This window comes from Netta rufina (genome assembly GCF_964035555.1).
Source record: "Netta rufina genome assembly, chromosome: 39".
Taxonomy (NCBI): Eukaryota; Metazoa; Chordata; class Aves; order Anseriformes; family Anatidae; genus Netta; species Netta rufina.
The window spans coordinates 1-23,930 of NC_140163.1; the positions used below are offsets into that span (position 1 = coordinate 1).

Here is a 23,930-nt window from a genome sequence, read left to right on the forward strand (position 1 = left end):
CCTCATCGTCCTTCTGGCCTCCACTAGCCATTTTGGCCTCCTTTTCAGTCATTTTGTCCTTTTTTTTTGCCCATTTTGTCCCTTCTTTTGCCCATTTTACCCTCATTTTCGTTCAGTCTGTCCACTTTTTTGCCCATTTCACCCTCCTTTTTGGCCGCTTTGCCCACTTTTTTGCCCGTTTCACACCTCTTTTTCGTCCCCTCTCTCCATTTTTCCCCCCGTTTCCTCCTCCCCCGGCCCCAGCTCCTCCACCAGCCTCTCGGCCCGGCCCCTCCGCCACCACCAGGGCCTCCAGGGGGGCAGCAGCTTCAGGGCCTCCCCGCTCCGCACCATCCTCACGAACTCGGCCCTCTCGGCCGGGCTCAGCCGCTCCCAGGCGCCGCGGCCTAGCGCGGCCTGCGGATCCCCGGCCTCGCGTAGCTCCCGCTGCCGCCCCAGCGCGGCCTGCACCCGGCCTCGCCCCGGAGGAGCCTCCCCGCGCTCCGCGGCCAGGGCCTGCAGCACCTGCTCCCGGTAAAAGGCCTCGGCGCAGGCCCCGTGGCCGCGGTAGCAGCCGAGGGAGCAGAGGCGGCGGTTGCAGCGGGGGCAGGTGTACGGAGCGGCGGCGGCCCCGCAGTGCCCGCACGGAGGCTCCCCCATGGGCGCCGCCATCTTGGCGGGGCCGTACGGCAGCGCCGCTCGGCTGTTTCGCGCCGCTCGGCTGTTTCCGGAAGGCGTTCGGGGACTTCCGGAGGGCGCTCGGAACCCTTCGGCTCTCTCCGGATTGGTTCGGGGGGGCGGGGACCGAGGCCACGCCCCCTTAAGGGTGGTGGTTACGAAGGGGGAAGGCGCTCGGCTTTTTCCGTCAGCGCTCGGCAATTTCCGTCAGCGGTGCCGCCCCCGCCGTCAGCGCTCGGCTCCCTCCGCCCAGGCCCCGCCCCCCGCGGCCGCGCTCGGGTTTCTTCGGCTCTTTCCGTCAGCGCTCGGCTCTACCGCCCCCCCCCCTCCCCTCCGGGACCGGCCCTGCGCTGTCCCCGCCTCACAGAGACCCCCAAAATCGCCCCAAATCCACCCAAAACCTCTCCACAGCCCCCCAGATTTCCCCTAAGTCCCCTGGCGTCTCCCCCCCAGGCCTGCTGACCCCTCCCCAAAAGCCTCAGAAGACACCCAAAGGCTCACAGACCGCCCCCAAGCAACCCCAAACTCCCAGACCCCCCCTCAAGCCCCCCCAAACCTTCACAGCCCCCCCGAGACCCCCCCAACACCCCTCAACCTTTCACAGACCCCCACTCAAATCCCCCCAACCCCTAAGAGACGCTCCCCGAAGCCCCAAACCCCCTCAACCCCTCACAGACCCCTCAAAACCCCTCCAAAGGCCCCCAAATCCTCACAGCCCCCCCCCCCCCAAAGCCCCCTCTATTTGAGGGGGGGGTCTGGGGGTTGCCAAAAAGACCCGAGTGGCTCCGGAAAATCCCAAATGTTTCCATGAGGGAGGGACCGGAGGGAGCTGAGCCCCCATTTAAGATAATAAACTTCTTTTTTTTTTTTTTTTTTTTGCTAAATTTTGTTTTGAGAGGGTGAAATTTTGAGAGGACTAAGTTAGTTTTGCTCAAGTTTTATTTTGGTAAAATCCACACTTTTCATCCCAAAAGGTCCGCTGGAGGTCAGAAAACCTCCTCAGACCATAACTAGAGGAGTTTAATAGATTTAGGGGCGCGCTTTCATGAGGCACTGCTCCAAATGAGGTGGAGAGATCTTTCCAACCTTCAAGATTTCAGAATTCCAGGCTCAAAAAACTCGCTTTTTTGATATCCAAACACCACTTTTTTTAAATCCAACCCTCCCTTTCGAAGACCCCAAAACCTCACTGCATGATTAAACCCTCCTTTTTCACACCAAATCCCATTTCCCAGTGTGAGGGGACCCAGTTTTTAGGGTCCGAAGCCTCATTTGTGGGTTTCAAAACCTTTGCTTTCAATTTTAAGCCCATTTCTGAGGCCTCAAGGCCAATCCTGGGGGAAAACATGCCCCTTGGGGGGGGGGATTTTGCTGCCTTGGGGGATTTGGGGGAGATTTAGAGGTTTTGAGGTGTTCTGGGAGGCTGATGAAGGCGTGAGGTGGGGGGGCTGAGGCTGTGTCCCCATGTTTGGGGTCTCCTGGCCGGGTGGGTGCCGTCATTGGGGTCCCTTTGTGACAGGCGGCTCTGCTCCCAGATCTCCTCAGGATCTGAAGGGACCTGCAAGGATCCCCCACCCCAGGCTTGGGGGACCCTCACCCTGGAGCCCTCACCCTCACCCAAAGGGGCCCCCCACAACCATGGGGGTCTCCCCGTCACTCTGAGGGGCTCCCCACCATTCTGAGGGGCCCCCATCACCCTGGGGGGCTCCTCCTCACCCCAAGTTGCTCCCCATCACCCCAAAGTGCTCCCCACTGCCCTGGGATCCCCCATCACCCTTTTCGGGGTCTCCTGGGCCGGGTGGTGCCGTTGTTGGGGTCCTGTCATCGGGGTCCCTTTGTGACTGGGGGTTCCCTTTGTGACAGGCAGCTCTGCTCCTGGGGCTCACTGCAGAACATCACCGGGACCAGAGCGAGGGGAAAATGAGAGAGATCATTGAAAGTGAGTGAGGGGGGACGGGACGGAGGCCAGGGGGGCACAGCGGGGGGCGCTCGCAGCGGCTCTCCCCACGTTCCTCCCGGCCGGGGGGCTCCTGGAGGGGTCTCCCCAGCCCGAGTGGAGGCTGCAGCCTCTCTGCATCCTCCCGCAGTCCTGGAGCCCATGATGGACGACGTGGAGCCCTCGGTGCACGATGAGACCGCCTGCTGCAGCATCACCGCTGGCTCCGGCGGCTGCTGGCCTCAGAGGCACAGGCGGAGGCTGAAGCCAGAGTCACAGCCTCCAGAGTGGCCCAAAAGCTCCGGATCTGAAGGGAACTTCAAGGATCCCCCACCTCAGTGCTGGGGGGGGGCCTCACTCTCACCCCGGGGGGCTGCCCAGCACTCCGGGTATCTCCCCGTCACTCTGAGGGGCTCAAACCACCCCGAGGAGCTCCGCAGCACCCCGAGGGGCCCCCCCGCATTCAGCTTTTGGGGCCAGATGACCCTGCAGGTCTCTTCCGACCCTAACGACTGAGGACTCTAATTAGCAGAAGCCCCCCCGTTCCCAGAGCCCCCCCACTCCCTGACACGGCCCCCCCAGAAGCCACGGGCAGCCATCTCCCCTCAGCCCCTCGGTGCTCCAGGAGGGAGCACAAAATGGCCGCCCTCCCTCAGGGCCCCTCAGCCTCCGTCCTGGGGCTGCGGCGGGAGGGGGGAGCCGAGGCTGGGCCCCCTTTTGGGGTCTTCTTGACCAAAAAAATGGAAATTTTAAAGGACTGGGGTGGAAAAGGGGATTTGGGGGTTTTACAGCATGCGGGAACGCGCAAAATGTCAAGAAGTTGCGTGGAAAAAGGAGGGGTCACACCCCAGCCCCGTATGGAGAGAATAAAGTTTTAGTTTGGTGTATTTTGTTTTGAGAGGATAAAGTTTTGAGAGGATAAAGTTTTGAGAAGACATCCTTTTATTTCGGTCAAGATTGATTTTGGGAAAATCCAGCTTTTTCAGCCCAAAAGCTCCCTTGGAGGTCAGAAGACCTCCTTAGACCGTGCCCGGAGGAGTTTAAAAGGTTTAGGGGCTCACTTTCATGAGGCACTGCTCCACATGAGGTGGAGAGATCTTTCCAACCTTCAAGATTTCAGAATTCCAGGCTCAAAAAACTCGCTTTTTAAACATCCAAACGCCACTTTTTTAAATCCAACCCTCCCTTTCCAGACCCCAAAACCTCACTGCATGCTTAAACCCTCCTTTTTCTCACCAAATCCCATTTCCCAGTGTGAGGGGACCCGGTTTTTAGGGTCCGAAGCCTCATTTGGATGAGGTCCCCTCACCCTCACCCAGGGACCTCACCCTCACCCCGAGGGTCCCCCCACAACCATGGGGGTCTCCCCGTCACTCTGAGGGGCTCCCCACCATTTTGAGGGACCCCCATCACCTCGAGGGGCTCCTCCTCACCCCCAGTTGCTCCCCACCTCCCCGAGGGGCCCCCCACCACTCCCAGGGAAGCCCCAAGACCCCAGAGCAAAGCTCGGAGGGAGCACAAAATGGCCGCCCTCCCTCAGGGCCCCTCAGCCTCCCTGCGCCGTGAGGGGGGAGCCGAGGCCGGGCCCCCTTTTGGGGTCTTTTGTAGAAAAAATTGAAATTCGGAAGTCCTGAGGTGGAAAACAGGGTTTTGTGCTCGTAGAGTACGTGGTAAAGAAAATTTCAAGGATTTGTGTTAAAAAATGAGGGTCAAACCCAGCCCCATTTGGAGAGAAGAAAGTTTCTTTAGGTATATTTTGTTTTGAGAGGATAAAGTTTTGAGAAGGCATCCTTCTATTTCGGTCAAGATTGATTTGGGGAAAATCCAGCCTTTTCAGCCCAAAAGCTCCCTTGGAGGTGAGAAAACCTCCTTAGACCGTGCCCGGAGGAGTTTAAAAAGGTTTAGGGGCGCACTTTCATGAGGCACTGCTCCAAATGAGGTGGAGAGATCTTTCCAACCTTCAAGATTTCAGTATTCCAGGCTCAAAAAACTCATTTTTTAACATCCAAACGCCACTTTTAAAATCCAACCCTTCTTTTCCAAGACCCCAAAACCTCACTGCATGCTTAAACCCTCCTTTTTCTCACCAAATCCCATTTCCCAGTGCGAGGGACCCGGTGTTTAGGGTCCGAAGCCTCATTTGGATGAGGTCCCCTCACCCTCACCCCAGGACCTTACCCTCACCCTGAGGGTCCCCCCACAACCATGGGGGTCTCCCCGTCACTCTGAGGGGCTCCCCACCATTTTGAGGGACCCCCATCACCTCGAGGGGCTCCTCCTCACCCCCAGTGTCTCCCCCATCACCCCGAGGGGCCCCCCACCACTCCCAGGGAAGCCCCAAGACCCCAGAGCAAAGCTCGGAGGGAGCACAAAATGGCCGCCCTCCCTCAGGGCCCCTCAGCCTCCCTGCGCTGTGAGGGGGGAGCCGAGGCCGGGCCCACTTTTGGGGTCTTTTGTAGAAAAAATCGAAATTCTCAAGTCCTGAGGTGGAAAACAGGGTTTTGTGCTTGTAGAGTACGTGGTAAACAAAATTTCAAGCATTTGTGTTAAAAAATGAAGGGTCAAACCCCAGCCCCATTTGGAGAGAAGAAAGTTTTAGTTTGGTAAATTTTTCTTTGAGAGGATAAAGTTTTGAGAAGGCATCCTTCTATTTCAGTCAAGATTGATTTTGGGAAAATCCAGCCTTTTCAGCCCAAAAGCTCCCTTGGAGGTCAGAAAACCTCCTTAGACCGTGCCCGGAGGAGTTTAAAAGGTTTAGGGGCTCACTTTCATGAGGCACTGCTCCAAATGAGGTGAGAGATCTTTCCAACCTTCAAGATTTCAGTATTCCAGGCTCAAAAAACTCGCTTTTTTAACATCCAAACGCCACTTTTTTTAATCCAACCCTCCCTTTCCAGGACTCCAAAACCCCACTGCATGATGAAACCCTCCTTTTTCACACCAAATCCATTTCCCAGTGCGAGGGGACCCGGTGTTTAGGGTCCGAAGCCTCATTTGTGGGTTTCAACAACCTTTTCTTTCAATTCTAAGCCCACTTGAGAGGGCTCAATGGGGAAACCCTGCGCCCCATGGGGGGATTCTGCTGCCTCAGGAGGTTTGAGGGAGATTCGGGGGTTTTGAGGTGTTCCGGGAGGCTGATGAGGGCGCGAGGTGGCGGGGCTGAGGCTGGGCCCCCATTCTGGGGTCCCGTATCCGGGTGGTGCCGTTGCCAGGGTCCCTTTGTGACATAGGGGGGGGCCCTTTGTGACCCGCGCCGTGTCCCACTTTAAAAGCCGCGGCGGCGGCTCCGCGCCCCCATTGCCTGTCAGGACAGGGCAGGAGCGAGGAGGAGCGAGCCGGAGCGCCCCGAGAGCGTTGCTCCATCGCGTCCCTTCGCGCCCACCCCCCCTCGAGAGCCATGTCAGGCAAACCCCCCCGTCGGCCTCGCGTGGCCTGGGTGGACAGCTGGGCCACCCCCATCGACGAGTCCTCCTACATCGTGCCCGAGGATGAGGAGGAGGAGGAGGAGGAAGAGGTGGCGGCGCCGCCTGGCCGTGAGTGCCGGACCCCCCCCCCTGTCACAAAGGCCCCCGGGGGGGTCGCCAGCACCCCCCCTGATCGCCCCCCTTGCTCTCTGCCCGCAGCCTTCGACGGCCTGCAGGTGTACGTGCTGGAGGAGGAGGCCGTGCGCACCATCGACGAGTTCGTCAAGACGTGGATCGAGGTAAAAGCTGGGGGGCTGCGTGGGGGGGGTGTGGGGGGGGTGCTCCCAGCTCTGGGGGCCCCCCCCTCTGACCGCTGGGGGGTTCGTGGCGCAGATCCCGCAGGGCGAGGAGCAGAAGATGAAGTTCCTGGAGAGCATCTGCAGCGTCTGCACCACCGCCCGCGAGTCGGGGCTGACCGGCGGCTTCGCCGACTTCTGCCGCCGCTGCGACTTGTGCAGGCATCTGCAGGTGAGCTGGGGGGGCGAGACAAGGCGGGGGGGGCGCCCGAGGGGACCGCCGCACCCTTGGGTGCCATCTCCCACCCCCTCTCTCTCTCCCCCCGCAGCGCCTGATAGAGAAGGAGCCCCTGGACCGGCTGGAGACGGCGGTGCGGGAGCAGGCCATGCTGGCTGTCGCTGCCCTCAGGTAGGCGCAGGGTGAGAGAGGGGGGGGATTTGGGGGGGCGGAGGGGGGCTTTTGGGGCCGGGGGGGCCCTGGGGGCCGCGCCTCAGCCCCTCTGTCCCCCCCCCCCGTGCAGCTCGCTGCAGGTGATCTGCGAGGACAGCATGCAGCGGCTGCTCACCGCCTGCTTCAGGAGCGTCTTCATGCTGCCCCCCAAGGAGAAGCTCAGCGCGCGCAACTTCGTCATGGTGGGTGCTGCGCCCCCTCCTCGTGCCCCCCCCCCATGCGCAGGGTCTCTGTGTGTGTGTGGGGGGGGTCCCCGGGGGCCTTCCCGGGGGCTCACCCCTTGCTTTTCTCCCCCCCCCCCAGACGATGCACGCCTTGGACAGCATGCTGCAGCTGCTGCTGCTCAGCCCGCCCACCACCAGCTTCCCCTCCAAGCTGCAGGAAATCGTGAAGGTCTGGCCCGTGCCGGGGGGGCTTCTCCTCACCTGGGGGGGGTCTCATCACCTGGGGGGGCTTCTCGTCACCTGGGGGGTGTTCTTGTCACCTGGGGGGGGTTCTTGTCACCTTGGGGGGTTGTCATCACCTGGGGGGGGTCTCATCACCTGGGGGGGCTTCTCCTCACCTGGGGGGGTTCTCGTCACCTGGGGGGGTTGTCATCACCTGGGGGGGCTTCCCCTCACCTGGGGGGGTTCTCATCACCTGGGGGGGCTTCTCCTCACCTGGGGGGGGTCTCGTCACCTGGGGGGAGTTCTTGTCACCTGGGGGGGGTTGTCATCACCTGGGGGGGTTGTCATCACCTGGGGATGGGTCTCATCACCTGGGGGGGGTCTCATCACTTGGGGGGCTTCTCCTCATCTGGGGAGGGTTCTCGTCACCTGGGGGGGGGTCTCATCATGACCTGGGGGGGCTTCCCCTCACCTGGGGGGGCTTCTCCTCACCTGGGGGGGTTCTCAACACCTGGGGGGGCTTCTCCTCACCTGGGGGGGGTCTCATCACCCCGGGGGGCTTCTCATCGTCCTGAGGGTCTCCCCAGCCCCCCAAGTTGCTCCCCACCCCCCAAGTTGCCCCCGTGCTTTCCGAGGGTCTCCCCATCCCCCCGAGGGTCTCCCCAGCCCCCTGAGGGTCTCCCCACCCCCCAAGCTGCCCCCCAGCCCCCCGAGGGTCTCCCCAGCCCCCCGAGGGTCCCGCCCCCCCAGCCCTCCTCTCCCGCCGTGTCCCCGCAGGCCCTGCTGCGTTTCTGCACCTTGCCCAAGGCGCTGCCCCGCCGCCGCGCCATGATGCGGCTCCACAAGATCGGCGACTTCCTGGGCAAGTGCTCCTCGCTGGAGGTCAGTGGCTTCTCCCCGTTCCCCGTGCCCCTCCCCGCAGCCCCGCGGCCCCCCCCGGCTGAGCCGTGTCCCCCCCCCCCCCTTTCCGCAGCCCTTCGGCAGGTACCTGCTGGAGCACCAGCGCACGGAGCTGATGCTGACCTGCCTGGAGCTGGCGTTGCACGAGGTGCCCGAGGAGGACAAGCAGTGGGTCTCCTTCTTGATGAACGCGGCGTGGGAGGACCCCATCAGCTGGTTTGCGTCGGTGAGTGCCCCCCCAAACCCGAAACCAGGCCGGGGAAGGAGAGGAGAGGAGAGGAGAGGCCGCTTCTCACCCCCCGTGTGTGTGTGTGTGTGTTTGTCCCCTTCGCCGCCAGGTCCCGCACTTCGTCATCTTCTTCCGCCAGAAGCTGGATGAGAAGCCGGCGCCCGCCGTGCGCCAGAAGCTGCTGGAGGTGCTGGTGCACATGACTCGCTGCTATCCCCACTCCGTCATCATGTCAATAATGTTGATCTGCCCCGCGAGACAGAGGTACCGGCCCCCCAGCCTCCCGAAAACCCCACAGGGCCCCCCCAAAGCCCGCAGGGCCCCTCAACGCCCCCTGTCTGTGCCCGCAGATCCTCGATGGAGATGTGGGAGGCGATTTTCAGCGCGCCCGGCATGACGGAGCAGCTCCTGAACGAGATTTGCGTGCTGCTGCAAAACAAGACCATGCGCATGTACTTCGGGACGCTCAAGGACGACGAGATCCTCCTGCTCGGCCTCATGCAGACCCTGAGCCCCGAGGACCCCGTCCCCGACGTGCTGCAGGACGTGGAGTGCCTGAAGAGATGCTTGAAGACCACCAACTTCCACCTGCTCTGGATCGGGCTCAAAGGGCTGGCGGTGATGCTGGAGAGGCCCAGGATGGTGAGCGCACCCCCCCCCGCCCTCCCCCGCACACCCTGCCCTTCCCCGGCCCCGGCGGCCTCCTCACGCCCCGGGCTCGCTGCTGTCGTTGCAGGGGCTAACGGGGATCATCCTGCTGCCCTACGTCCTGGACACCCTGCGCTTCGGCAGGCCCCACATCACGGCGGCGGCGCTGGCGGTGTGCTGCAAGATCCTGCGCGCCCTGAGGAAGAGGTCGGCCAGCTACACCTCCCTGTGGCTGGTCGATCGGCTCACGCCTTACTTGGACAACGTAAGTGTGTGTGTGGGGGGGGGGGGCGAGGCTCCTGCGGCACCCACCCCGCGCCACGGCCTCGCGGGCGAGGAGCGCTCAGCCTCCGTCCTCCTCTTCCTCCTCCAGGAGGCCGGCATGGTGCGGGAGGGCGCCATGAAGCTCTTCAGCGCGTGCATGGAGCGCGTGCTGTGGAAGCACCGCAGGCAGATGTGGAAGAAAGTGCACAACGTCCTGCTGACCCTCTACCTCCGCATGAGCGAGGACAGCCCCAGCGTGGCCAAGGTGAGTGGGGCCCACGGGGCGGAGGGGGGGGGGGCCGGAGGCAGGCGGCGAGGAGCTGAAGCCGACTCCCTGCCTCCGCTGCCCCGCAGGCTGCCCAGGAAGCGCTGATGGCCGGGTCCGAGCTGCTGTGGTGGGACGAGCTGCAAGAAGTGGCGCACATGAACCAGACCTGGAGGATCAGGGCCTGCCTGGTGAGGGCGGCCTCCGCGCTGAGGCTGGACGGGGGGGGAGGGGGTGGCGGGGGGGGGGGGAAAGGAAGGAGGCCGGGGGAGGCTGACGGAGCCCCGCGGCCTCTCCAGCTTCAGCAGGACCGAAAACGGGTGGAGGAGCGTCTGCAGAGGAGCCGGGCCTACCTGGCGGACCCCCAGGCGTCGGTGCGCAAGGAGGCCGTCAGATTCATCGGTGAGCTGCCCCCCGCCCGTCCCCCCCCCTGCCCCCGCAACGGCCCCGGGGCCTCCCCTCGCCCTCCCCGGGGCGGAGGCTGACGGGCGGCTTCTGATCCTAGGGCTCGCGGCAGAACATCACCGGGACCAGAGCGAGGAGAAAGTGAACGAAATCATTGCGAGTGAGTGAAGGGGGGGGGGCCGGGGTGGAGGCCAGGCCTCGGGGAGGCTGGGGGGGGCGCTCGCAGCGGCTCTCCCCGCCTTCCTCCCGGCCGGGGGGCTCCTGGAGGGGTCTCCCCCGGCCCGAGCGGCGGCCGCAGCCTCTTTCTGTCCTCCCGCAGTCCTGGAGCCCATGCTGGACGACGCGGAGCCCTCGGTGCGTGAAGAGACCGCCCGCACCATCCAGACCGTGAGGCAGCATCTCCGCTGGCTGCAGCGCCCGCGGGATCCCTGGTACGTGCAGGTGGCGCACTGCTTCTTGCCGCGAAGATTCTGGCAGGTGCTGAAGCCGAAGCCCGAGCCCGAGCCCGACCCCCAGAAGACTCCCGAAGAAACTTCGGGATCCGAAGACTCCTCCCTGGACTCAGCTCCGTCCCAGAGCACGGACAGCTAGCGGGCCTCCAGCCCACTGGCGGGGGGTTTGGATGCCTCCAGGAAAGGAGCCTCCAGAACCCACCCCCCACCACCACAACGAAATTAAAGAAATGCCATCTGTTTATCCAGAGCCTCCTGGGGTCACTCCTCAGCGTCCCCCGCAGCCCCCCCGGCATCCTCCCAGCTCCGCACCCGCCTCCCTCGAGCAGCTCCCGTCCTCCCGGAGCTCAGGGCCCAGACCGGGACGCCATATCCCCCTCCCAGCCCCCCAGGGGCAGAGCAGAGGAGGACGAGGACCTCTCCCCACCTCCTGAGCACCCCCAGGAGGAGGAAGGCCCCACCGCTCTCCTTCCTCACCTTGCTGCCTGCTGGGACGCTGCGAGCTCGGGAGGAGCCATCCCCGAATCCCTCCCGACTCCCCCGCCCCCCTTGTCCTTCGAGCGCCTCGTCCCACAGCCTCGTGTTCTCCAGACCGAACAAAGCCCGGTTCCCTCGGCCGCTCCTCACAGGACCTGTTCCAGAACCTTCCCCGGCTCTGTTGCCCTGCTCTGGGCATGCTGCGGGGGCTCCATGTCCTTCTGGGAGCGAGGGGCCCAAAGCTGAACGCGGTGCTCCGAGGCAGGACGCGGTGTCACCTGCAAACCTCCTGAGGGCAATTCCCTCAATTCCCTCCTCCAAACAATTAATGAAGATATTAACGAGGATCGGCCCCACCACTGACAATTAATGAAGATATTAACGAGGATGGGCCCCACCACTGGGCAAACACCACTCCTGACCAGCTCGATTTCACCACCGCTCTCTGGGCCTGGCCACCTGGCCAGTTTTTTACCACATTTTTAAAGAAAAACATGCTTTTTTTGGGTGAAGAGGGTACTTGTCACAGCCCTGGGCTGCAGCTTCTCCAGGAGAATACTGGGGCAGGCTGCACCAAAGGCTAAGCAGAGGGCATCAGCAGCCCTTCCCTCAGCCAGCAGGGACACGGATTGGACTCGATGATCTTCTGAGGCCCCTCCCGTTCCCCAAATTCTGTCATTCTGGGACATTTTGCCATTCCGTGTCAGTCGGTGGCAGCCGGGCCCTGGCGGCTCCCTCAGCTGCCTCAAGCGGCCTCGCTGCAGGAGAAGCCCCGCACGCCTCGATCCCCCGCTCTGCGGCATTACACAACTGCCTGGGAGGGCAATTGGGGTGGGGAGAGGGTAATTAAGGGGGTGCTGATTAGGGGGGGGGGCGGTATTTAATGAGGGGGGTGGAATTGGGATGCAAAATGGCAGCCTCGCCTCACAAAAAGGCGGCTGCACCACACGAAACGGCGGCCTCGCCTCACAAAATGGCAGCCGTACCAGGCGACAGTTACTTTTATAGCCTGAGATGATAAAACCTGGAAGGTTGGAAAGGTCTCTCCAGCTAATTTGGAGAAATCCCCCATGAAAGCTTGCCCTTCGACTTTTTACACGCCTCCAAGCATGGTCTAAGCAGGATTTCTGACCTCAAACAGAGGTTTGGGGATGAAAACGGTGGATTTTACCACCCAAAATAAAACTTTATCATCTCAGAAAGGGGCTGGGCTGTGACCCCTCATTTTTCCACACAAATCCTTGAAATGTTGTGTTTACCATGTAGTCTACAACCATAAAACCCCGTTTTGCACCAGAGTCCTTCAAAATTTCAAGTTTTTTTTGAGGAAACCCCAAAAGGGGGCCCAGCCTCAGCTCCCCGCTCACGCTGCAGCCCCAGGGGTCCTGAGGGAGGGCGGCCACTTTTTACTCCCTTAAGTAAAGACTATGTTTAGCCTGAAAAGATAAAATCTTGAAGGTTGGAAAGATCTCTCCACCTAGTTTGGAGAAATCCCCCATGAAAGCGTGCCCCTAAACCTTTTAAACTCCTCCGGGCACGGTCTAAGGAGGTTTTCTCAACTCCAAGGGAGATTTTGGGATGAAAAGGCTGGATTTTCCCAAAATAAATTTTGACCGAAATAGAAGGATGGGGCAGTTAGGGCAGTTTTGGCGAGTTAGGATGAATTTGGGGGAGATTTGGACGAGTTTTGAAGGGTTTGGGGAGGCTGGGGCGAATTTGGGGGCAGTTTTGAGAGGTTTGGGGTGAATTTGGGCGGTTTGGGGCTCGGTCGTGCTGTTGCGAACGCCGTGGAGGGGCAAAGTCCGCGCTGGGCGAGCTTCCGAGCGGCTCCGCGCCGCTGAGTAATTAGCCCGCAGCTTAATGAGGGGAGGCGGCGGAGATGGCCGAGCGCTGCCGGAAAGAGCCGAGCGGGGGGGGCGGGGGGAGCCGAGAGCCTCCGGAAATTCCCGAGCGTTTGGTCGGGGGGCGGGGCGGAGCGAGCCGAGCGGCTCCGAACGCTGCCGAGCGGCTCGAAAGCTTCTGGAAAGCCTCCGAAGGCTCCCGAGCGGCTCCGAGGGCGCCCGAGCGGCTCCGGAAGTTGCCGATCGCTTCCGAAAGCTGCCGAGCGCTCGGCGCGGGGCAGCCCGAAGCCGCCACAGGCACCCTGAGGGCCGGGGGCACTCCTTAAACCCGACTTTTTCACCCCAAGCCCCATTTTTCAGTGTTTGCGGATCTTGTGCTTGGGGTTGGAAGCCTCAGTTGACGGTTCTAAAGTACTTTTTTTTTTTTTTCTTTTCTTTATCCATACCTAAGCCCATCTGTGAGGGCTTGAGGACAAGCCCAGGGAGGGTAAAACCTCCACCTCAAAGAGGATTCTTTCCAAGTGTAAAAAATTAATAATTTTAAGCTAAAAAAAAAAAAAAAGCAACTTTTTAAGGGAGCACAAAACGGCTGCCCTCCCTCAGGGCCCCTCAGCCTCCGTCCTGGGGCTGCGGCGTGAGGGGGGAGCCGAGGCTGGGCCCCCTTGTGGGGTCTTCTTGAGCAAAAAAATGGAAATTTTGAAGGACTGGGGTGCAAAACGCGGTTTAGTGGTTGCAGAGAACATGGTAAACACAACATTTCAAGAACTTGCGTGGAAAAAAGGAGGGGTCACAGCCCAGCCCCTTTCTGAGATGATAAAGTTTTATTTTGGGTAGTAAAATCCATGCTTTTCATCCCCAATCCTCTGTTTGAGGTCAGAAATCCTCCTTAGACCATGCTTGGAGGCGTGTAAAAAGTTGAAGGGCAAGCTTTCATGGGGGATTTCTCCAAATTAGCTGGAGAGACCTTTCCAACCTTCCAGGTTTTATCATCTCAGGCTATAAAAGTAACTTTTTACAGGAGCACAAAATGGTGTGGGCGCATGGTCTTGTTGTGCAGCAGCAGGCGAATCTCGTTCAGGAGCTTCTTCGTCATGCCGGGCGTGCTGAAAATCGCCTCCCACATCTCCATCGAGGATCTGCGGGCACAGACAGGGGGCGTTTAGGGGCCCTGTGGGGTGTCGGGGGCCCTTTGGGCTTTGGGGGTGCCCTGTGGGGTTTTCGGGAGGCTGGGGGGCCGGTAGCTCTGTCTCGCGGGGCAGATCAAGAGTATGGACATGGTGACGGAGTGGGGATAGCAGCGAGTCATGTGGACCAGCAGCAGGCGAATCTCGTTGAGGAGCTTCTTCAGCATGCCGGGCGTGCTGCAAATCTCCTCCCACATCTGACCTCCAAGGGAGCTTCTTGCTGAAAGGGCTGGATTTTCCCAAAATCAATCTTGACCGAAATAGAAGGATGTCTTCTCAAAACTTTATCCTCTCAAAACAAAATACACCAACCTAAACCTTTATTCTCCTCAAACGGGGCTCCTCCTCATCCCGAGTTGCTCCCCACCACCCCGAGGGGCCCCCCACCACTCCCAGGGAAGCCCCAAGACCCCAGAGCAAAGCTCGGAGGGAGCACAAAATGGCCGCCCTCCCTCAGGGCCCCTCAGCCTCCGTCCTGGGGCTGCGCCGTGAGGGGGGAGCCGAGGCCGGGCCCCCTTTTGGGGTCTTCTTGACCAAAAAATTGGAAATTTTGAAGGACTGGGGTGCAAAACGGGGTTTTGTGGTTGTAGACTAGATGGTAAACACAACATTTCAAGAACTCGCGTGGAAAAAGGAGGGGTGACAGCCCAGCCCCTTTTTGAGATGATAAAGTTTTATTTTGGGTGGTAAAATCCACGTTTTTCATCCCCAAACCTCTGTTTGAGGTCAGAAATCCTCCTTAGACCATGCTTGGAGGCGTGTAAAAAGTTGAAGGGCAAGCTTTCATGGGGGATTTCTCCAAATTAGCTGGAGAGACCTTTCCAACCTTCCAGGTTTTATCATTTCAGGCTATAAAAGTGACTTTTTACAGGAGCACAAAATGGCACGCGCGCATGGTCTTGTCGTGCAGCAGCACACGAATCTCATTCAGGAACTTCTTCGTTATGTCGAGTGTGCTGCAAATCTCCTCCCACATCTCCATCGAGGATCTGCGGGCACAGACAGGGGGCGTTGAGGGGCCCTGTGGGCTTTGGGGGGGCCCTGTGGGGTTTTCGGGAGGCTGGGGGGCCGGTACCTCTGTCTCGCGGGGCAGATCAACATTATTGACATGATGACGGAGTGGGGATAGCAGCGAGTCATGTGCACCAGCACCTCCAGCAGCTTCTGGCGCACGGCGGGCGCCGGCTTCTCATCCAGCTTCTGGCGGAAGAAGATGACGAAGTGCGGGACCTGGCGGCGAAGGGGACAAACACACACACACACACACACACGGGGGGTGAGAAGCGGCCTCTCCTCTCCTCTCCTCTCCTTTCCTTCCCCGGCCTGGTTTCAGGTTTGGGGGGGCACTCACCGACGCAAACCAGCTGATGGGGTCCTCCAGCGCCACGTTCAGCAAGAAGGAGACCCCCTTTTGGGGTCTTCTTGACCAAAAAAATGGAAATTTAAAAGTACTGGGGTGGAAAAGGGGATTTTGGGGTTTTACAGCATGCGGGAAAGCGCAAAATGTCAAGAATGGCATTTGAGGGCAAAATGAGGGGGCCCCTCAGGGTGATGGGGATGAACTGGGGGTAAGGAGGAGCCCCCCAGGGGGAGCAGAGGGGCCCCAGTGTGGTGGGGAGCCCCTTGTGATGATGGGGAGTCCCTCAGAGTAATGGGGAGACCCCAGGCTGGTGGGGAGCTCCTCGGGGTGGTGAGAAGCCCCTCAGAGTGATGGGGGATCCCCAGGGCAGTGGGGAGCACTTTGGGGTGATGGGGAGCAACTTGGGGTGAGGAGGAGCCCCCCAGGGTGATGGGGGCCCCTCAGAATGGTGGGGAGCCCCTCAGAGTGACGGGGAGACCCCCATGGTTGTGGGGGGATCCTCGGGGTGAGGGTGAGGGCCCCGGGGTGAGGGTCCCCCAAGCCTGGGGTGGGGGATCCTTGCAGGTCCCTTCAGATCCTGAGGAGATCTGGGAGCCTGTCACAAAGGGACCCCAATGACGGCACCCACCCGGCCAGGAGACCCCAAACACGGGAGCACAGCCTCAGTCCCCCCACCTCATGCCCTCGTCAGCCTCCCAGAACACCCCAAAACCTCTAAATCTCCCCCAAATCCCCCAACGCAGCAAAATCCCCCCCCAGGGGGCATGTTTTCCCCCAGGATTGGCCTTGAGGCCTCAGAAATGGGCTTAGAATTGAAAGCAAAGGTGTTGAAACCCACAAATGAGGCTTCGGACCCTAAAACCTGGGTCCCCTCGCACTGGGAAATGGGATTTGGTGTGAAAAAGGAGGGTTTAATCATGCAGTGATGTATTGGGGTCCTGGAAAGGGAGGGTTGGATTTAAAAAAGTGGTGTTTGGATGTTAAAAAAACGAGTTTTTTGAGCCTGGAATTCTAAAATCTTGAAGGTTGGAAAGATCTCTCCACCTAGCTTGGACAAATGCCTCATGAAAGCGCGCCCCTAAACCTTTTAAACTCCTCCAGGCACGGTCTAAGGAGGTTTTCTGACCTCCAAGGGAGCTTTTTGCTGAAAAGGCTGGAATTCCCAAAATCAATCTTGACCGAAATAAAAGGATGTCTTCTCAAAAATTTATGCTCTCAAAACTTTATCGTCTCAAAAGAAAATACACCAAACTAAAACTTTATTCTCTCCAAACAGGGCTCCTCCTCACCCCCAGTTGCTCCCCGTCATTGGGGAATTGCCCTCAGGAGGTTTGCAGGTGACACCGCGTCCTGCCTCGGAGCACCGCGTTCAGCTTTGGGCCCCTCGCTCCCAGAAGGACATGGAGCCCCCGCAGCATGCCCAGAGCAGGGCAACAGAGCCGGGGAAGGTTCTGGAACAGGTCCTGTGAGGAGCGGCCGAGCGAGCCACGCTGGGGCTGTCCTCGCTCATGCGGAGGTAGAGGGTCAGCAGGACGTTGTGCACTTTCTTCCACATCTGCCTGCGGTGCTTCCACAGCACGCGCTCCATGCACGCGCTGAAGAGCTTCATGGCGCCCTCCCGCACCATGCCGGCCTCCTGGAGGAGGAAGAGGAGGACGGAGGCTGAGCGCTCCTCGCCCGCGAGGCTGTGGCACAGGGGGGGCGCGCTCACCATCTTGGGATTCTCCAGCATCACCGCCAGCCCTTTGAGCCCGATCCAGAGCAGGTGGAAGTTGGTGGTCCTGATGCATCTCTTCAGGCACTCCACGTCCTGCAGCACGTCGGGGATGGGGTCCTCGGGGCTCAGGGTCTGCATGAGGCCGAGCTGGATGATTTCGTAGTCCTCGGTCATCCCAAGGTGTGTGCGCATGGTCTTGTCGAGCAGCAGCACGCGAATCTCATTGAGGAGGTTCTTCAGCATGCCGGGCGTGCTGCAAATCTCCTCCCACGTCTGACCTCCAAGGGAGCTTCTTGCTGAAAGGGCTGGATTTTCCCAAAATCAATCTTGACCGAAATAGAAGGATGTCTTCTCAAAACTTTATCCTCTCAAAACTTTATCATCTGAAAACAAAATACACCAACCTAAACCTTTATTCTCCTCAAACGGGGCTCCTCCTCATCCCGAGTTGCTCCCCACCACCCCGAGGGGCCCCTCAGCACTCCCAGGGAAGCCCCAAGACCCCAGAGCAAAGCTCGGAGGGAGCACAAAATGGCCGCCCTCCCTCAGGGCCCCTCAGCCTCCGTCCTGGGGCTGCGTCGTGAGGGGGGTGCCGAGGCTGGGCCCCCTTTTGGGGTTTCCTCAAAAAAAAATTGAAATTTTGAAGCACCGGGGTGGAAAACAGGGTGTTGTGGTTGTAGACCACATGGTAAACACAAAATTTCAAGGTTTTGGATGGAAAATAAGGTATCATACCACAGCCCCATTCTGAGACGATAGATTTTTATTTTGGGTGGTAAAATCCACGCTTTTCAGCCCAGAAGCTCCGTTGGAGCTCAGAAAACCTCCTTAGACGGTGCCTGAAGGAGTTCCAAAGGTTTAAGGGCAAGCTTTCATGGGGGATTTCTCCAAATTAGCTGGAGAGACCTTTCCAACCTTCCAGGTTTTATCATCTCAGGCTATAAAAGTAACTGTCGCCTGCTGCGGCCGCCATTTTGTGAGGCGAGGCCGCCATTTTGCATCCCAATTCCACCCCCCTCATTAAATACCGCCCCCCCCCAAATCAGTATCCCCTTAATTACCCTCTCCCCACCCCAATTGCCCTCCCAGGCAGTTGTGTAATGCCGCAGAGCCGGAGATCGAGGCGTGCGAGGCTTTTCCTGCAGCGAGGCCGCTTGAGGCAGCTGAGGGAGCCGCCAGGGCCCGGCTGCCACCGACTGACACGGAATGGCAAAATGTCCCAGAATGACAGAATTTGGGGGATCGGGAGGGGCCTCAGAAGATCATCGAGTCCAATCCATGTCCCTGCTGGCTGAGGGAAGGGCTGCTGATGCCCTCTGCTTAGCCTTTGGTGCAGCCTGCCCCAGTATTCTCCTGGAGAAGCTGCAGCCCAGGGCTGTGACAAGTACCCTCTTCACCAAAAAAAGCATGTTTTTCTTTAAAAATGTGGTTAAAAACTGGCCAGGTGGCCAGGCCCAGAGTCGGGAGTGGTGTTTGCCCAGTGGTGGGGCCCATCCTCGTTAATATCTTCATTAATTGTTTGGAGGAGGGAATTGAGGGAATTGCCCTCAGGAGGTTTGCAGGTGACACCGCGTCCTGCCTCGGAGCACCGCGTTCAGCTTTGGGCCCCTCGCTCCCAGAAGGACATGGAGCCCCCGCAGCATGCCCAGAGCAGGGCAACAGAGCCGGGGAAGGTTCTGGAACAGGTCCTGTGAGGAGCGGCCGAGCGAGCCACGCTCGGGCTGTCCTCGCTCATGCGGAGGTAGAGGGTCAGCAGGACGTTGTGCACTTTCTTCCACATCTGCCTGCGGTGCTTCCACAGCACGCGCTCCATGCACGCGCTGAAGAGCTTCATGGCGCCCTCCCGCACCATGCCGGCCTCCTGGAGGAGGAAGAGGAGGACGGAGGCTGAGCGCTCCTCGCCCGCGAGGCTGTGGCACAGGGGGGGGTGCGCTCACCATCTTGGGCCTCTCCAGCATCGCCGCCAGCCCTTTGAGCCCGATCCAGAGCAGGTGGAAGTTGGTGGTCCTGATGCATCTCTTCAGGCACTCCACGTCCTGCAGCATGGCGGGGATGGGGTCCTCGGGGCTCAGGGGTCTGCATGAGGCCGAGCTGGAGGATTTCGTAGTCCTCGGTCATCCCAAAGTGTGTGCGCATGGTCTTGTCGTGCAGCAGCACGCGAATCTCATTGAGGAGCTTCTTCAGCATGCTGGTCGCGCTGAAAATCGGCTCCCACATCTCCATCGAGGATCTGCGGGCACAGACAGAGGGCGTTGAGGCGCCCTGCAATCTTTGAGGGGACCATGTGGGGTTTTCGGGAGGCTGGGGGGGCCGGTAGCTCTGTCTCGCGGGGCAGATCAAGAGTATGGTCATGGCGACGGAGTGGGGATAGCAGCGTGTCATGTGGACCAGCAGCAGCATGTGGATCTCGTTGAGGAGCTTCTTCGTCATGCCGGGCGTGCTGCAAATCTCCTCCCACATCTGACCTCCAAGGGAGCTTCTTGCTGAAAGGGCTGGATTTTCCCAAAATCAATCTTGACCGAAATAGAAGGATGTCTTCTCAAAACTTTATCCTCTCAAAACAAAATACACCAACCTAAACCTTTATTCTCCTTAAACGGGGCTCCTCCTCGCCCCCAGTTGCTCTCTATCACCCCGAGGGGCCCCCCACCACTCCCAGGGAAGCCCCAAGATCCCAGAGCAAAGCTCGGAGGGAGCACAAAATGGCCGCCCTCCCTCAGGGCCCCTCAGCCTCCGCCCTGGGGCTGCGGCGGGAGGGGGGAGCCGAGGCCGGGCCCCCTTTTGGGGTCTTCTTGACCAAAAAAATGGAAATTTTAAAGGACTGGGGTGGAAAACGGGCTTTTGTGGTTCTAGAGAACATGGTAAACACAACATTTCAAGAACTTGCGTGGAAAAAGGAGGGGTCACAGCCCAGCCCCTTTCTGAGATGATAAAGTTTTATTTTGGGTGGTAAAATCCACGTTTTTCATCCCAAAACCTCTGTTTGAGGTCAGAAATCCTCCTGAAACCATGCTTGGAGGCGTGTAAAAAGTTGAAGGGCAAGCTTTCATGGGGGATTTCTCCAAATTAGCTGGAGAGACCTTTCCAACCTTCCAGGTTTTATCATCTCAGGCTATAAAAGTGACTTTTTACAGGAGCAGAAAATGGTGCGTGCGCATGGTCTTGTCGTGCAGCAGCACGCGAATCTCATTCAGGAGCTTCTCCGTCATGCCGGGCGTGCTGCAAATCTCCTCCCACATCTCCATCGAGGATCTGCGGGCACAGACAGGGGGCGTTGAGGGGCCCTGCAGGCTTTGGGGGGCCCTGTGGGATTTTCTATTTCGTTTTTCTAAAGAAGACCCTAAAAGGGGTCCCAGCCTCGGCTCCCCCCTCCCGGCGCAGCCCCAGGACAGAGGCTGTGGGGCCCTGAGGGAGGGCAGCCATTTTGTGCTCCCTTAAAAAGTTGTTTTAATTTTTTTAGCCTAATATTATAAATTCTTTACAGTTGGAAAGAATCCTCTTGGAGGTGGAGGTTTTACCCTCCCTGGGCTTGTCCTCAAGCCCTTACAGATGGGCTTAGGCATGGATAAAGAAAAGAAAAAAAAAAAAGTACTTTAGAACCGTCAATGAGGCTTCCAACCCCAAGCACAAGATCCGCAAACACTGAAAAATGGGGTTTGGGGTGAAAAAGTCGGGTTTAAGGAGTGCTCCCGGCCCTCAGGGTGCCTGTGGCGGCTTCGGGCTGCCCCGCGCCGAGCGCTCGGCAGCTTTCGGAAGCGATCGGCAACTTCCGGAGCCGCTCGGGCGCCCTCGGAGCCGCTCGGGAGCCTTCGGAGGCTTTCCAGAAGCTTTCGAGCCGCTCGGCAGCGTTCGGAGCCGCTCGGCTCGCTCCGCCCCGCCCCCCGACCAAACGCTCGGGAATTTCCGGAGGCTCTCGGCTCCCCCCGCCCCCCCCGCTCGGCTCTTTCCGGCAGCGCTCGGCCATCTCCGCCGCCTCCCCTCATTAAGCTCCGGGCTAATTACTCCTCAACGGCGCAGAGCCGCTCGGAAGCTCGCCCAGCGCGGACTTTGCCCCTCCACGGCGTTCGCAACAGCACGACCGAGCCCCAAACCGTCCAAATTCACCCCAAACCTCTCAAAACTGCCCCCAAATTCGCCCCAGCCCCCCCAAACCCTTCAAAACTCGTCCAAAACTCCCCCAAATTCATCCTAACTCCCCAAAACTGCCCTAAGACCTCTGAATTTACCCAAACCCTCCCCTAATACTCCCCTAAAACCCTCCCAAAATTCCCCAAACCTCCAAAGCTCCCCCAAAGCTCTCCCCAAACCCCCAAATTCACCCCAAATTCTCCCATTTTCCCCCAAAATCCCCCAAACCCTTCTGGACTACCCCTAAAGCTCCCTTAAAACCCTCCCAAACAACCCCCAAGCTCCCAAACTCTCCCAAAACACTTCAAATCCCCCAAATCTCTCCATATAGAAACTAAAAACCTCCAAAACTTCTCCCAAGCCTCCCGACCCCTCTTAAAAAAAAGGGGTCCAAAACCCCAAACCCCCAAATCTCCCCCAAACCCCCCAAGGCAGCAGAATCCCCCCCATGGGGCGCAGGGTTTCCCCCTTGAGCCCTCTCAAGTGGGCTTAGAATTGAAAGAAAAGGTGTTGAAACCCACAAATGAGGCTTCGGACCCTAAAAACCGGGTCCCCTCACACTGAGAAATGGGATTTGGTGTGAAAAAGGAGGGTTTAAGCATGCAGTGAGGCTTTGGGGTCTTGGAAAGGAAGGGTTGGATTAAAAAAAGTGGTGCTTGGATGTTAAAAAAGCGAGTTTTTTGAGCCTGGAATACTGAAATCTTGAAGGTTGGAAAGATCTCTCCACCTCATGTGGAGCAGTGCCTCATGAAAGCGCGCCCCTAAACCTTTTAAACTCCTCCGGGCACGGTCTAAGGAGGTTTTCTGACCTCCAAGGGAGCTTTTGGGCTGAAAAGGCTGGATTTTCCCCAAATCAATCTTGACCGAAATAGAAGGATGCCTTCTCAAAACTTTATCCTCTCAAAACAAAATATACCTAAAGAAACTTTATTCTCTCCAAATGGGGCTGGGTTTGACCCTCATTTTTTAACACAAATCCTTGAAATTTTGTTTACCACGTACTCTACGACCACAAAACCCTGTTTTCCACCTCAGGACTTCAGAATTTCGATTTTTTCTACAAAAGACCCCAAAAGGGGGCCCAGCCTCGATTCCCCCCTCACGGCGCAGGGAGGCTGAGGGGCCCTGAGGGAGGGCGGCCATTTTGTGCTCCCTCCGAGCTTTGCTCTGGGGTCTTGGGGCTTCCCTGGGAGTGGTGGGGGGGCCCCTCGGGGTGATGGTGAGCTACTGGGGTGAGGAGGAGCCCCGTTTAAGGAGAATAAAGGTTTAGGTTGGTGTATTTTGTTTTGAGAGGATAAAGTTTTGAGAGGATAAAGTTTTGAGAAGACATCCTTCTATTTCGGTCAAAATTTATTTTGGGAAGATCCAGACCTTTCAGCTAAAAGCTCCCTTGGAGGTCAGAAAACCTCCTTAGACCGTGCCCGGAGGAGTTTAAAAGTTTTACGGGCCTGCTTTCATGGGGCATTTCTCCAAACTAGGTTGAGAGATCTTTCCAACCTTCAAGATTTTATCTTTTCAGGCTAAGAATAGTCTTTACTTAAGGGATTACAAAGTGGCTGCCCTCCCTCAGGACCCCTAGGGCTGTGCCATGAGGGGGGAGCCGAGGCTGGGCCCCCTTTTGGGGTTTCCTCAAAAAAAAATTGAAATTTTGAAGGACTCTGGTGCAAAACGGGGTTTTGTGGGTGTAGACTACATGGTAAACACAACATTTCAAGGATTTGTGTGGAAAAATGAGGGGTGACAGCCCAGCCCCTTTCTGAGATGATAAAGTTTTATTTTGGGTGGTAAAATCCACCGTTTTCATCCCAAAACCTCTGTTTGAGGTCAGAAAACCTCCTTAGACCATGCTTGGAGGCATGTAAAACGTTGAAGGGCAAGCTTTCGTGGGGGATTTCTCCAAATTAGCTGGAGAGACCTTTCCAACCTTCCAGGTTTTATCATCTCAGGCTATAAAAATAACTGTCGCCTGGTGCGGCCGCCATTTTGTGAGGCGAGGCCGCCATTTTGCATCCCAATTCCACCCCCCTCATTAAATACCACCCCCCCCCTAATCAGCACCCCCTTAATTACCCTCTCCCCACCCCAATTGCCCTCCCAGGCAGTTGTGTAATGCCGCAGAGCGGGAGATCGAGGCGTGCGAGGCTTCTCCTGCAGCGAGGCCGCTTGAGGCAGCTGAGGGAGCCGCCAGGGCCCGGCTGCCACCGACTGACACGGAATGGCAAAATGTCCCAGAATGACAGAATTTGGGGGATCGGGAGGGGCCTCAGCAGATCATCGAGTCCAATCCGTGTCCCTGCTGGCTGAGGGAAGGGCTGCTGATGCCCTCTGCTTAGCCTTTGGTGCGGCCTGCCCCAGTATTCTCCTGGAGAAGCTGCAGCCCAGGGCTGTGACAAGTACCCTCTTCACCAAAAAAAAGCACGTTTTTCTTTAAAAATGTGGTTAAAAACTGGCCAGGTGGCCAGGCCCAGAGAGCGGTGGTGAAATCGAGCTGGTCGGGAGTGGTGTTTGCCCAGTGGTGGGGCCCATCCTCGTTAATATCTTCATTAATTGTCAGTGGTGGGGCCCATCCTCATTAATTGTTTGGAGGAGGGAATTGAGGGAATTGCCCTCAGGAGGTTTGCAGGTGACACCGCGTCCTGCCTCGGAGCACCGCGTTCAGCTTTGGGCCCCTCGCTCCCAGAAGGACATGGAGCCCCCGCAGCATGCCCAGAGCAGGGCAACAGAGCCGGGGAAGGTTCTGGAACAGGTCCTGTGAGGAGCGGCCGAGCGAGCCACGCTCGGGCTGTCCTCGCTCATGCGGAGGTAGAGGGTCAGCAGGACGTTGTGCACTTTCTTCCACATCTGCCTGCGGTGCTTCCACAGCACGCGCTCCATGCACGCGCTGAAGAGCTTCATGGCGCCCTCCCGCACCATGCCGGCCTCCTGGAGGA

At 58.8% G+C, this 23,930-nt stretch overlaps 1 protein-coding gene across 1 annotated transcript; it reads right to left on the minus strand.

Moving 5' to 3' along the window:
• Nucleotides 1-24: 24 nt before the first annotated feature.
• ZNHIT2 (zinc finger HIT-type containing 2) lies at nucleotides 25-657 on the minus strand. The gene has a single exon (XM_084304276.1). It carries the CDS (start codon nucleotides 649-651, stop codon nucleotides 181-183), a length of 471 nt encoding a protein of 156 aa, XP_084160402.1. The 5' UTR covers nucleotides 652-657; the 3' UTR covers nucleotides 25-180.
• Nucleotides 658-23,930: the final 23,273 nt, after the last annotated feature.

What these genes read in the sequence shown, in the direction of transcription:
- ZNHIT2 (XM_084304276.1), bottom strand. Translation starts at nt 651, where the DNA reads ATGGCGGCGCCCATGGGGGAGCCTCCGTGCGGGCACTGCGGGGCCGCC.